The following is a 12,914-nucleotide window of genomic DNA, read 5'->3' as shown; positions in this document are numbered from 1 at the left end:
ATAAATCAAGCAAAACATGACATACAAAACATATTAATTAAAGAATTTTAATAGTAAAAAGTTGGTTATGTAACCACCACCCCTTTCATAGGCTTAAAGTGATATGTTTACAAATGATGTACAATTATTATAGATAAACAAAAAAAACTATTTCCGTCAAAGGTATTTAGCAATGATTCATTGGATAGGAACTATGATTGAAATTTTACGAAAATAGTGCTTTTCCTTAACATTGATTTATGTAAGAAGTATCTTCTTCGTTGTTTTTTTCTTGCAAAAAAACAAAATCTTTTTAAAGCTTTGTGCTCATAAAAGGATCTATGTAACTATATAAGTGATATTTGCGTCTTGTTAGTAGCATAAGTTTTACTAATAGTTAATTATGCGAGTTAATTCACACAGGGCGAATGCAACTGACAATTCAAATATATATATATATATATATATATATATATATATATATACTGTCGCTCTTTCATTTGTAGGCCAGTGTTCAAATGCAAATATCTTACTTTATAAGTTAAAGTTTTGGAAAAATATTTAATCAAGTCTAGATGAAACTAACCTTTGGTACAAATATCAAAATATACATATCTTTCAGAAAATTGGACTATAAACGGTGCTGTATTCAGTCTTTAACACTAAATGCGTCATTTTTTCACTACATGCATTTAAGAAAAACCGATGATTCCAAGGGTCAATTTTAGATATAATTTGAAAAAACTTTGTGCAATTCCATTTTACGGTGTTTTATGTCAGACATTTTAGCTAAAGTCCTTTTAATGTTATGGTCATAGTGTTTCTTTTAAGTATTTACTGCATACAACTGAGGAAAACCAATGATCCCCGACATGGTCCAGTTGTGTCCAAAGGAATGTCATTTAAACAAACTTGTTAGAGGTTTAATAGACAATGTTTCATATCAAGTGTCTTAGCCTAGGAATTTGCGGTTTTTGATAAAAAAAAATATTTATAAAGTGTTTCTTATAGTTGACATTGAAACCAGAGATCTGTACAAATGGATTGTTTTACAATTTAATACAACTTAATCTCTTAAAGAATATATCTTTTAACATTTTTGGCCCAATGGTTTAAGGAATGATGTTGTTTCGAACACATGTTGACGAAGCACGACGGACACTATCACCAAAGTTCACCATGAGAATATTGTGCTCAAGTGACCTTAACTCACACGCAATGTATTCAATTTAAACAGTAACACAAAATGACAAACAAGCGAGAGTATAAAGTAAATTCGTCTTTATGACATCAATAAAAACTCTATCATGTTTCAGGCGGAAACAAATCGCAGTCACTTTTTGTGTTGTAAATTCATTTTCTGCTTACTCTATGCAAGTGTTCATTAAATGACTGATACAGAATGAAGAAACAGAGATTTTGAGAGATGTGGCTCCAGAGCGGTTCAATTGATTTTGAAGTCTGGCTTTGACACATATTTGCTTTTAATTGGAAAAGGGTCCTCGCTCTTAAGAGGACCACTTTGCAGAGGTTTCACTTTGTAATGTTCTTATGCAAGCTGTTTAATAATTGGAATGTATCAATAATGGGAATTCTTCTGTCCGTTAAATATATCTTAAGTAGAAAAGAGTAATTCTTTTGTTAAAAAAAATCATGAAGGATATAAAAAATCGAAAAACAGAACTTCAGAAGCATTTCAATTTCAATTCAAGGGGACATATATCTGTTTTGTTTTTGTTTCAAATCCCATTACTTCAAAACATTCAAAACGGGTGCAACAGCACAGCTACATTTAAATTCGTATAAGAAACACATAACTGTCTGAAAACTATTAACTAGTGTGTCTTCTACGAAGAACTACTTAAACATTAATCTCACTCCTTCAACAAGGGTAAATCTAAATGCCCGCCACTTAAGTGGGGGCACAAAAAGATTTATATGCCCATCCTTAAGGCAACGTTTATGACACACCAAAATTTAGGTATCAGTTTCCTTGATTCTTAATTGACGAAGTTATTGAAGATAAAAACTGGTCATGAGCATACATTTAGATTTGACAATAGAAATCCAGAGTGGTTTATGCTCATTTATTCACATCTGTAAGTTTTGAGGTTCACCAAAAATATGTTTCCGTTAATACTTGGTTTGTTTGTATGGGTTTTATACTTGGGCATAAATGTATTAATTTCCATATTCCAAAAAAAGTTGATACACATATATATCTTGTCTAAGCGCATTTTAGTTGCAAACCTGAATTCATGCATTTCTGGTGGCAAACTTAATCTTATTTCTAGCGCATATTTAACTCTAAAATGATTCAATGGAGATCATATATATGATATTATTATGACAATTTTATACAGCTGTGTTATTTGCATTTAAAATGTTTTTATAGATCTTTGATATTTTTAAGCGTTTCTTTACTTGTTATCATCTGTTGGTACGGCCGCTCCGTATCCCAGTTTGTATGCCCATTCCTGCCTTACTGAAGTCCAGTGTGACTTGATTTCGTCGAGGGTTTTGTTCTCTGCAACTCCCCTTGCATTGTTTATCATTAATGTAATATTTTCCTGTTTTACAACCAAAGTACAATAAGAGTACTTCAGTTGAAAAAGCGCTATCAAAATAAAACATCATCGTGAACATTGAAACACAAGGACGTTGTCGCGTCATTAAAAAGGTTTTGTAATGCTTCCCAGCAAAAAAATAAAAACAATAAAATGTAAAAATGTTTCAAAATCTTGAAAACGGTGATCCCTCGGAAGCTTAAATTATAACAAAATTATATGAAATTTGCCATTTACAACACTGAAAGTGCTGGAATATATGATCCCGAAGGACCAGAAAAATATAACGATACTGCAGTTAAGTACTTGGCAACCTTTCATAGCTGTCACACGGCACTTGACATCTGCCGTTTAGAAGTCTAAAAATATGATCCACAAAAACGTAAATTTGTTTCTTTCGTTTGTCAGCAGTTCCTTATTTAGATTCATCTGTGCTATGCCACACTTGAAAATAGCGCATTTGATATAATACATTAAATATGTATCAACTCTTCATCTCGCACTGATACAAAATATATAACCCTTAGGTGAGGTTTCTTTTACATTTTCTGAACAATTATTTCTTATCACTTGAATTGTTATCTTTGATATATATTGTTTAATTCAAATGCACTAATTTTGAACTATTTTTTCTCTTTTTCTATTATTTGTAAGAAGTACTATTTTCTCTTAAATCTTGTCAAACTTTAATTTTAATATTCAAATAAAAATGAAATTTAATTATACAAATTTCTAAATATCTGGATTAGCGGTATATGCTAGATTATTATGTCACTTAATACCGTAAATGCAATACTATCATTATATCATTATTTCATCAAAATATATTTCTGTCCAGCAATTATAAGCAATAATATTGACGTATAAGTTTGCAACCAGAAATGCTTGAAATACAAGTTTACAACCATATGCTTGAGCAGAATATTTCTGTCTATCAAAACTTCATTTGGAACATCGAAATTAAAACATTTACACAAGAAAGAAACCTATTTTGTCGTGTTTGGTGAATTTCAAAACTTCCAAATATTTGACCTTTACCTTTGATATACAGATCTGGTTTATGCCTGCGACATGGCTTCTCATAATATTGAACATTTCTATGAAGTTGTATAAGAATACCTCCGTGCGTGTAGGAAATATGCCCTAGATGTTCCATCAGTAACCTTTACCTTAAATATATTAACCTAAATTACACGTGTCACAGATATTGTCAGGCTAACGATAATTTGTGTTACAATCCCTCAATAATTGAGGACAAAATGGTCCCTGTTCACACTTTCATATTTTTATTTAAAGCCTGGGACCTGCGTTTTGTGATCAACACTCCACCTTTCAATGGTGAATATTTGTCGAAGTAATATTGATATTTCCTTTATGCTTGTAGACTGTTTGCATCGTACAAGCCTTTTTCAATGACCTCTTAGTTTGACCTCGAGGTATTTGTCATCACTGCGACACGGCTTTTCATAGTGACGATCGTTTCTATGAAGTTTCATCCCTCCATGCGTGTAGGAAATATGCTCCGGATAATATTTGACGGTGCCCGCTAGACCGTCAGTTCGCCTGCCAGGGGGAAATTATCATACCACTTGTTTTTTAAACGGGAGTATACATTTTTTGGGTCATTTCAAAAGTATGCTCTTGAACTGAGCATGCTATCATTAATTTAACAAAATTTGGGATGTTATACTATTTACCGTATAACATTATATTTTTTTTTTTCGTTAACACGTCTATCTACTTAGATATAATAACCATAAGCGTTCAAAACCTGTAGCAAATTCAGTTCGCGAAGTGTTTACCGTCGCTTTTGCAATAGACGTCACTTACGTCCTGACAAGGGGCGTCCGTGGCCGAGTGGTTTAGGTCGTACACTTCAACCACTTGCTCCTCACCGCTGTGAGTTCGAATCCCAACAGGGACTTTGGATTCTTTCATGCGAGAAAGCTATCCAGCTAACTTACAGAACGTCGGTGGTTCTACTCAGGTACCCGTTCGTGCCTGACATAATTTACGGAACCGCATCTAAGGTCTTCCTCCACCAGTAAAGCTAGAACGTCGCCATATGACCTATAATGTGTCGGTGTGACTTAAAACCCATTCAAACAAACAAACAAACAAACAAACAGGCGTCACGAAAATTTTCCACTTTCTTTTTCTTCCATCACTTACTTTGAGTTGCTTGCACTAGTTTAAAATAGTGCCCTTGTTCCTGATTTGGACATAATGTCCTTTAAAGATATTGATATGTTGGTTTAATACATTGTTATATTGAAAATGAGACAGCAAATTATGTATAAATTAGATGAACGCTTTCCCTGGAAAAGTTTTCCGGTGTGCTGCGCCATGTGCGTGTTCATGATTATTCAATATCACAAGGATCACGTGTTTAAGACAATCATTTATATTAGTTTTATGCACAAATTGTAGAAAATATTTCACGATCGGCGTACATTTGAATATTATTATTCATTTAATGGAAAATATGGAGCACAATACTCTGAGTCCTATTTCTTTTTGAACAACCCTCGCATTTTTGTTAAAGCAATTATTTATAAAATTGCTTTATTTATTTATTTATTTGTCATGACATTAAATTACTGACAAATCTTTGTTGTTATTTATCAGCACTGCAAATAATACAAAACAGGAATGTTCTAATTAATGATTTTATTGAACATGCAACATTTATCAATGATAAGCTTTGAAATATTGTATAATAATCTAAAGGAAAATATTCTTTTTTATGCTCCTTTAAAACATTCTACCGTTCAGAAGAGGAATTATTTTAATTTCATAAATATATGATTTAAAAGATGAACAAAACATAAAATACATGAAGCACATTATAAAGCAATAAGATTAAAATACAAAAAACAACAACAACAAAAACAATGACAAAACACACTAAAGAAAAAAAAATACAATACTTGTGTCAAGGTATAACCATAATTTGAATGACAGCATAGAAACAATGATTATTAAGTCTAACAAATATTTAATCTAACATGAAGCACATGTACCTATTTCGTGTAATTTTTAGGTTATATTTGTTGTGCTGTGTGCTTTTTTATTTTAAATTCTGTGCATATATGTACATATATATTTGAATAATGATATACCATGACATGCTGATGTTTACATATTCCTATCTGTTAACATACGAAATAATGATTACGTTATATGTTGAATATTCAACCTTCTTTGCAACTGTTTATATGCCACTGCTCGTTATATTGTGATGTTGTAAACACGTTATCCTCAAGCTCAGGCTGCCTTATAGAATAAACAAACATTACGATTGAAACATAAATCATTGTCTAGTTAAAATTCTCAATGCATTAAAGCTACCGGGAGTAAGAATATTTTTTAATCACCACGTATCAATTAAATAATATTTGTTAAAGTCAATCTAATAACAAGTAAAATTAATGTATCGTAAAAATATTGCTGTATTTATACTTATGTAAAAACCACTCATTATAATGAGATAAAATATATATTTTGTACATTATCACTAAAATTCCAAGCCAATTGAATAAGGTAACAAAAACATGTTATAATGCAACAATATATTGCTACGATATATATAATGCATCTCATTATTGCTTTAAGGCTCATTGTTTCTCTGTTCAAAAGTAAAATAAAATGAACATACAATATGCTTAAACAAGAATATAACGTCCAAAACTAACTAAAATTTTACTAAGAAAAGGGGTTACCGTAACTATTTAAAGAAATGTCTTAAACAAGAACAATTTCTAAATGAAACTCCGCTTAAAAACATGAAATTAGTATTACACAGATCAACGCAAAAGATAAGAACGAAATATACCTAAAATTATAATTAAAATAATGCTCAGAAATTGATATTTTTACTTTTGTGCTATACGTGTTCCGATTTGTGTTTCATTTTTAGCATTTTTTCTCTGAATAATTATTTTGCAAATAAGGAGAAAGAGGATGATCTGCAAATTTACAAACAATTTATAACTATTACCAACATCAATAGAACATTAATCTCGAAAATATATAGCCTGATATAGCTTTTTATAGACAAACAGTTCTGAGTCTAATAAAAATATGATAAGACGGGGTTTTTTTTTAAATTTATTTCAGAATATGGTTTTTAATGTTTAAGTAGACTTTATATTTTAGCAACATTTCCTAAAAGTAATCGCTATTATACAGAAAAGTACAATTTAGAAAGACTGCATACTAAAATAGTATTGGCAAATCTGCAATTGCTATCAAAAGTTTCAAATTCAATAAATGCCGTGGCTATGTACAAAATATGTAACATGATTAAGGCGTTGGTAGATCGATTGTTCGCTAACTGCTCTGGTCATTGTCCACAATAGGCAAACAAAATCAAACAACACTAAAATAATTAACCATGATTAATAATGATAATAATAATAATAATCATAATAATTATAATAATAATAACGACAACAACAGTAATAATAATAATAATAATAATAATAATAATAATAATAATATCTTTACTTAGAGAAGTTAACATACAAAGTTTACACAAAAGAGAACACGCATATCTATTTTCAGAACGGACTTCCAAAGAAAAAGAAGAAAAGAAAAACATTTCTTAAAAATAGATATTTACAACATTTGCATTATTTTGATAAAAACTTTTTCTACTATAATAAATAATGTTAATGAAACAAAATTTGGATTTTGGTAGCTATTTCGGATTAATACAACCCAGATACTCGGGAAGAGAAATATTTTATTCTTTAACAGCTGTACCACATTTTGTACGAGAACAACAAAAAATAGAAAAGAGAGTCGCATAACACAACTTTCACACTTTCTTACATATTCAAATACAAAGTAATTTACGGATACGCCAATCATTAAGTTTCTGATGATATCGTCAAAGGTCTGTCAAGGAAGTATAAAATAATTAACGTTTTTTCCACATGACGATGCACTCGACTGCAGTATAAATATACAGCAGATATGCAGATATGTCATGTCAATTATAGTGTCTTCATATTTAAATGTCTTTATTTTCTGTGCATGCTTCTCCATACATGTCCACTGTTCTTGGTTTTTCCATACAATTTTGTTAATAATTATATTAAAGATCAAGATATTTCTTAGTATTTGTACTGCATTTCAATATCTTCAATTAAGATCCAATTTACTTTTTTATCAACCTTTTAAACAATTTTTTTTCAATAAAAAATGACATCCTTGCTTTGTTATTCATCCTAATACCCAAATATCAGAATCTGAGATATAAGTTAATATGACTCAAGCTTTACCCTCAGGTTCTTTTCATGAAATTCCGGTGTTACTACAAATGTTTTCATTTTCACCTTTATTCATGAATTAGTTATAAGACTAATTATTTCATAATTCCGCGTGCATTTAAAATATCAACAAATATACCCATTTACTTTACTTGCAGATACATAAATATGTCACAGTTTATTAACATACTTCTTCGACAGGATTTTCAGCCACTTTCGAAATTCCCAACAGTCCATTTAGCCATTAATTGTTTAGGAAAAGATAAATCCATACCGATATTAATGAATTCGAGTCCAGATTTCCTTTGAACTGTCAGGGTGTTTTTCCCACAAAATATAAAACAAATATAAAGTAAGTGAAGTAATACATGCTTTCTCTTAAGCTATGTAAATTATTTATCAAGCCGGGTTTCTTTCGCCAAAAGTTTGCTATCAAAAATAGCTCATTATGCAGAAAATATTTTGTTTAAACTCTCTATTGCCTCTGATATTGTAACATTGTTCCATGAAGAAGGAATGTTATCAATCCCATAACCATACTTCCGTTTAAGCTGTTGTTTGTATTTCACTACAAACCAAATCCAATACTTTGATGACTCATACATATTAGAGGTTGGTGCTATGTCCCAATCTGGGAGGTAAGTTTTGTAGGCGCTGTACAAATGTTCACCATCACATTCATTGTTTTCAACATAACAAATGTTATTGAAAACTCTGCAGGAATGTTTAAAATCTGACTGAATATGAAATTCGCATGATGTTAAACATGCATCATTTGTGCTGAAGTTACGACTGCCAGTGCAGCATGTAGGTCGATGTTGTAAACTGTAATGTGTGGAACCAACATGATCTCGACTTTTGGCACATGGTTCTCCACAAAAAGGACATTGTTCTTGACACCCCCATATCTGTTTCATAACGCGTGAAATAGGATTAAAATCAGGCCATTTTATGGAGTGACTCTGCAATGATTTAAACTTAGAAGCCAATCTTTTTTCAGAAATGTTCATATTTTCTAAAATTTTAGTTGTCAGGTATTCAAAATTTTGTATTATTGTTTCTTCATTTTTTATTCTTCGAAAACGTTCAGATGGAATAGCATGATTATACGATTTCAGTGCGTGTTCGAAATATTCTATCCAAGTCTCATTTGAGGGTGGTGACTTCCTTTCATATTCTTTTTGTACTTCCTGTACGCACTTTTTAACACTTCTAAACAATTCTGTAAGCAACGATGACGAGGTGTTTACAATGACTTGTCCATCTAGATATTGATAAGCTTTTTCAGTGATCCATATACTAGCATATTTCTTTGGATCCTCTATGTAGCAAATGAAGTTTTCGAAATCGTCATTACGTAACAGATCTTTGCATATTTCAATTATGACTCTGTTTTTAACGCTCGGAAGAAGGGCCAATAACTCGTCGGTAACTTTATTCGGCAGTGTCTGTAATGCCCATTTTTCTGCAAAATATTCAATGATAGACGAAAAGAGTTCTGCGACAAAATCCTCGAATTTCCGGCATTGTAATTGATACTGAAAACTTATTTTCTGTTGAACTCTGTATTGCTCAAGAAGGACAGCCGTTGCATGAGTTTTAGAGTATTTTTCATTATGTATTTCAAATATTGGGTGAGCATGCCTGCTTACATGTACACAAAGTTTTACATCGAACGATTTTTTAAACTTATATCCACTGTTTGTTTTTAAGATATCTTGTATGCTATAGTGTAGTTCCCACATTAGTTTATTGACAGACATTTCTGTAACTTCATCGTGAATGTGGCATAGTTCTTTTATTTTCGTATCAACCGATTCAAATATTTGGTCGACCCTTCTTATGATAGTGTTCATTGTATCAGTCATTTCCTCCTTTACTTCGACTTTGAAGCTTATGTCTGTTTTATTTATTCCTGTTTCACAAAAGGATTTTGCTAATTGTTTTACATTCGGCAATGGTGTTAAGAAATTGGTTTCTTCTAAAGCCTGCTTAAGCAATGCATGATTTTGCTTAAAGATGTTTTCAAGGCATGTTTGAAAGACATCTTGCATTTTCTTTTTGGACATTATCACACCTGTTACAGACGTATCAACCTTATTTAGAAAAGCTCCCCAAATGTCAGTAAAAAGTTGATCTATTGTCTCGTTACTTAGTTTCTGACCTTTGCAATCATTCGCAACAATCATAGATCTTTGCCGTAGTGCCTCTTCCTGTTTTTCTTGAAATATAACTGTCAGAATTTCTAATGATCGTTTGGCTTCATATTTTTTTACATGTTCTTCAATTATTTGTATAAGTTTATCAAATAACAAGTTCACACTTGTTTGTTGATTATTTTTCCATTGAATTATGATGTCTTTGTATCTATTTCCGTCAAAATATGTCTGAATTGTTTCTTCGGTTTTTACTTTTTCATTAAAAAGAAGCTTATTTAGTTCGCTTATCAGTTCGTCTGCTACGTTACATATTTCTTTCTTTTTATCACATGTAGCAAAGCTGTTTTGCGAGATTTGTATTAATTTATCACGTACAAAGCTTTCAAGCTTCCAAAGTTCAGCTTGAACAAAATACTCCATTTCCATATAAGCTTTAATTTCAATGCTATTTCTAAAAGAGAAAACAAAATCTTCATTTAGAACACCTTTCCATAAGTTATGTGCTTGTTCGACTACATCATTCAAAGATTTGAAAGATTTGTTTTTCATTTTCAAAGACTTATCCAAGATTTTGAATTTTATATCCACTACATTTTCACTGTATTCATTATTTACTCTCGCCATCGGTGGATTCCCTTGCAATAAATTCTGTAGATACCATATTTGTGTCTTCATGTCACATTCAATGACTTGGCTAAAACGTTTGATGTCAAGAATTCCTTCACTCCTCGCCGAGTCTTCTGTCATTTCATCTAAAGTCTGCATTAACTTTATTAAACCACATGTCATACGTTTTGATGCAAACGGATCAGCTACATTATGATGAATAAATGCACAACTTTTCTTTATATCTAGTTTCTTGTTTGTCATTTTCAAACGAAGAAAGGCATGAACAATTACTTGTAAAACGTCCCGAATATCGCTTATATTTTCACCCATTATATTTAGTATCGTGATATCACCAACACCTGTTATAACAGTAGCCAGTTCATTGTCATGTTCATGCTGCACATGGCTTAACTCGGGTGACCTCAGGCCTTCTGTGTCAATTAAAAGTACATAGTTTACAAGGGAAGAATTTTTGTCATTATGTTCAGATTTTAAAGGAATGAGCTGAGCATTTATTCCCCTTGTACAACGACCTGTTCTTACCGCAAACTCGGATCCAAACATTGTGTTCAGAAGAGTTGACTTTCCGGAGCTTTGTAGGCCTAAAACACTAACTGACATCACATAATTAGCTCCAGTACATTTAATGACGCTTTTGATCCACTGGTAAGGCATATAGAAACTATCACCGTCAACCAACTCAAATGGATGTCCATCAGCAACGTAACAACCGAAAATATCTGACATTTTTTTTAACATTGGCAGTCCTAATTTTGTTGAATCTTCTTTAAGTTCTAATATAGCGTCATTTATATGACCAATTTCATGGAAAAAATTTTGAACTGTAAATGATGCTTCGTCAATTTTGTCTTCAAACTCTGTAATTAGAGTTTCTTGTTCTTTTATTTCGTCTTCCATCCATCTTTTGGCAGTTTTTAGTGTTTTGAGTTTCTCCCAAGCATTTTGATGTTCATGCATAAGCTTGGATAATATTTGCCGTTGTTCTCTTTGAATATCAAAATTTAACCAGCGAAGAAAATATTCAAGTTTTAAGGGATAATTCTCGTACTTTATGAGGATGTCAAGAAAAAGTTTCACTGTCTTAGTTATAGAATGCATTTGTGTTTGTCTCAGTAAATTAATTTTTTCATCAAGTTTGATTCCTTTGGAAAAGTCTCTTTCTCTTTCCCTTTCTTTTAAGAGTTTTCCTAATTGCCTGGACAGTTTACTCTGGACTGGCGTCAAGTTTTGTTTCCAAACGTTTGGCTCACTTTCAGTTTTCATTTGTTTTATCAGAGTTTTAGCTTCTAATTTGCTTTCCTGACAAACTTCATTGTCTTCGTCTGTTTTGATGATTGTTGATTGTGTATCCGAAAATCGTTTTTCAAACGACTTTGTATGAGTTGTTTCAAGCTGCTTTGTTATATACTTTGTTACATTTAAAAGCATGTCTACAACATTCTGCTCAACAGCGCCTTTATATGTACTATAAATATGTAACAACAGCCTCCGGAATAAGTTTGCAAATCCGGAATTTTCGCAAACTCACCTACCTTTTTTAAATTGATTAGAGAAAAAAATTAAAGACCTGTCAATAAAAGAGATAGAGTCAAGTAAAACCTGGCCTTTGAAATGACGATACCCTTAAAATTAAATGCAGGGGAGACATTCAAAGTTGGCCGTCCCATGGGGTTTTTCGATTCCCCCACTGGGGATTTGGTCTCCCAGTGGGAGTTTCGTGGGGTTTCATTTCCTCTTTACGAGAATGGGAGAAAAAATCACGGGATAATTTAAAAAAATTATATACCATTATTTTTAGAAAAAATCACTAATCTTGACTTTAGATATTCCTTCCTAAAAATATAGATCGAAATATAAATATTTTTAGAATCTCCCATTTTCATTATGGGTGAAACGCACCCATGGATGAAATCACCCATCTTGATAATGGGAAGAAAATCCCATTTTGATAAATGGGATAAAATCCAATTTCTTATAATGGGAGATAATTCCCATTCCTTGCAAATGGGAGAGTGTTCTATCTTTTAGGTGTGGCGCTTATAACATATAATACAAAATATATGAATAAAATAAAATCCAAAAATCAAATAAAATGACAGGGAATATGCAACAAAAATAATAATAATAATAATAATATAAATAATAGATCAAATAACAAAAATAATAAAACTAATAATAATTATAATAATAATAATTATAATAAGAAATAAATAGTGATAATAGTAATAATAATAATAAAAAAATTAATAATAATAGATAAATAATAATTATAATATATATAAATATTTCAATGAATAATAATA

General features: G+C 31.2%; 1 protein-coding gene across 1 annotated transcript in view; it reads right to left on the bottom strand.

Annotated features, from left to right (window-relative positions):
* Positions 1-8,268: 8,268 nt before the first annotated feature.
* Positions 8,269-12,914, bottom strand: part of LOC132714689 (interferon-induced very large GTPase 1-like) — a 34,342-nt gene continuing 29,696 nt past the window's right edge. The window contains exons 2-3 of the mRNA XM_060697599.1: positions 10,290-12,076; positions 8,269-10,082 (exon numbers count right to left, since the gene is read on the bottom strand). Coding sequence (XP_060553582.1) covers positions 8,269-10,082; positions 10,290-12,076 — 3,601 coding nt within the window. The remainder of the gene's footprint in view (positions 10,083-10,289; positions 12,077-12,914) is intronic.

Source organism: Ruditapes philippinarum, unplaced genomic scaffold, assembly GCF_026571515.1.
Source record: "Ruditapes philippinarum isolate M1 unplaced genomic scaffold, ASM2657151v2 ctg3689_1_1_1_1, whole genome shotgun sequence".
In the NCBI taxonomy this organism is placed as follows: domain Eukaryota; kingdom Metazoa; phylum Mollusca; class Bivalvia; order Venerida; family Veneridae; genus Ruditapes; species Ruditapes philippinarum.
This window is presented reverse-complemented; position numbering and strand designations above follow the sequence as displayed.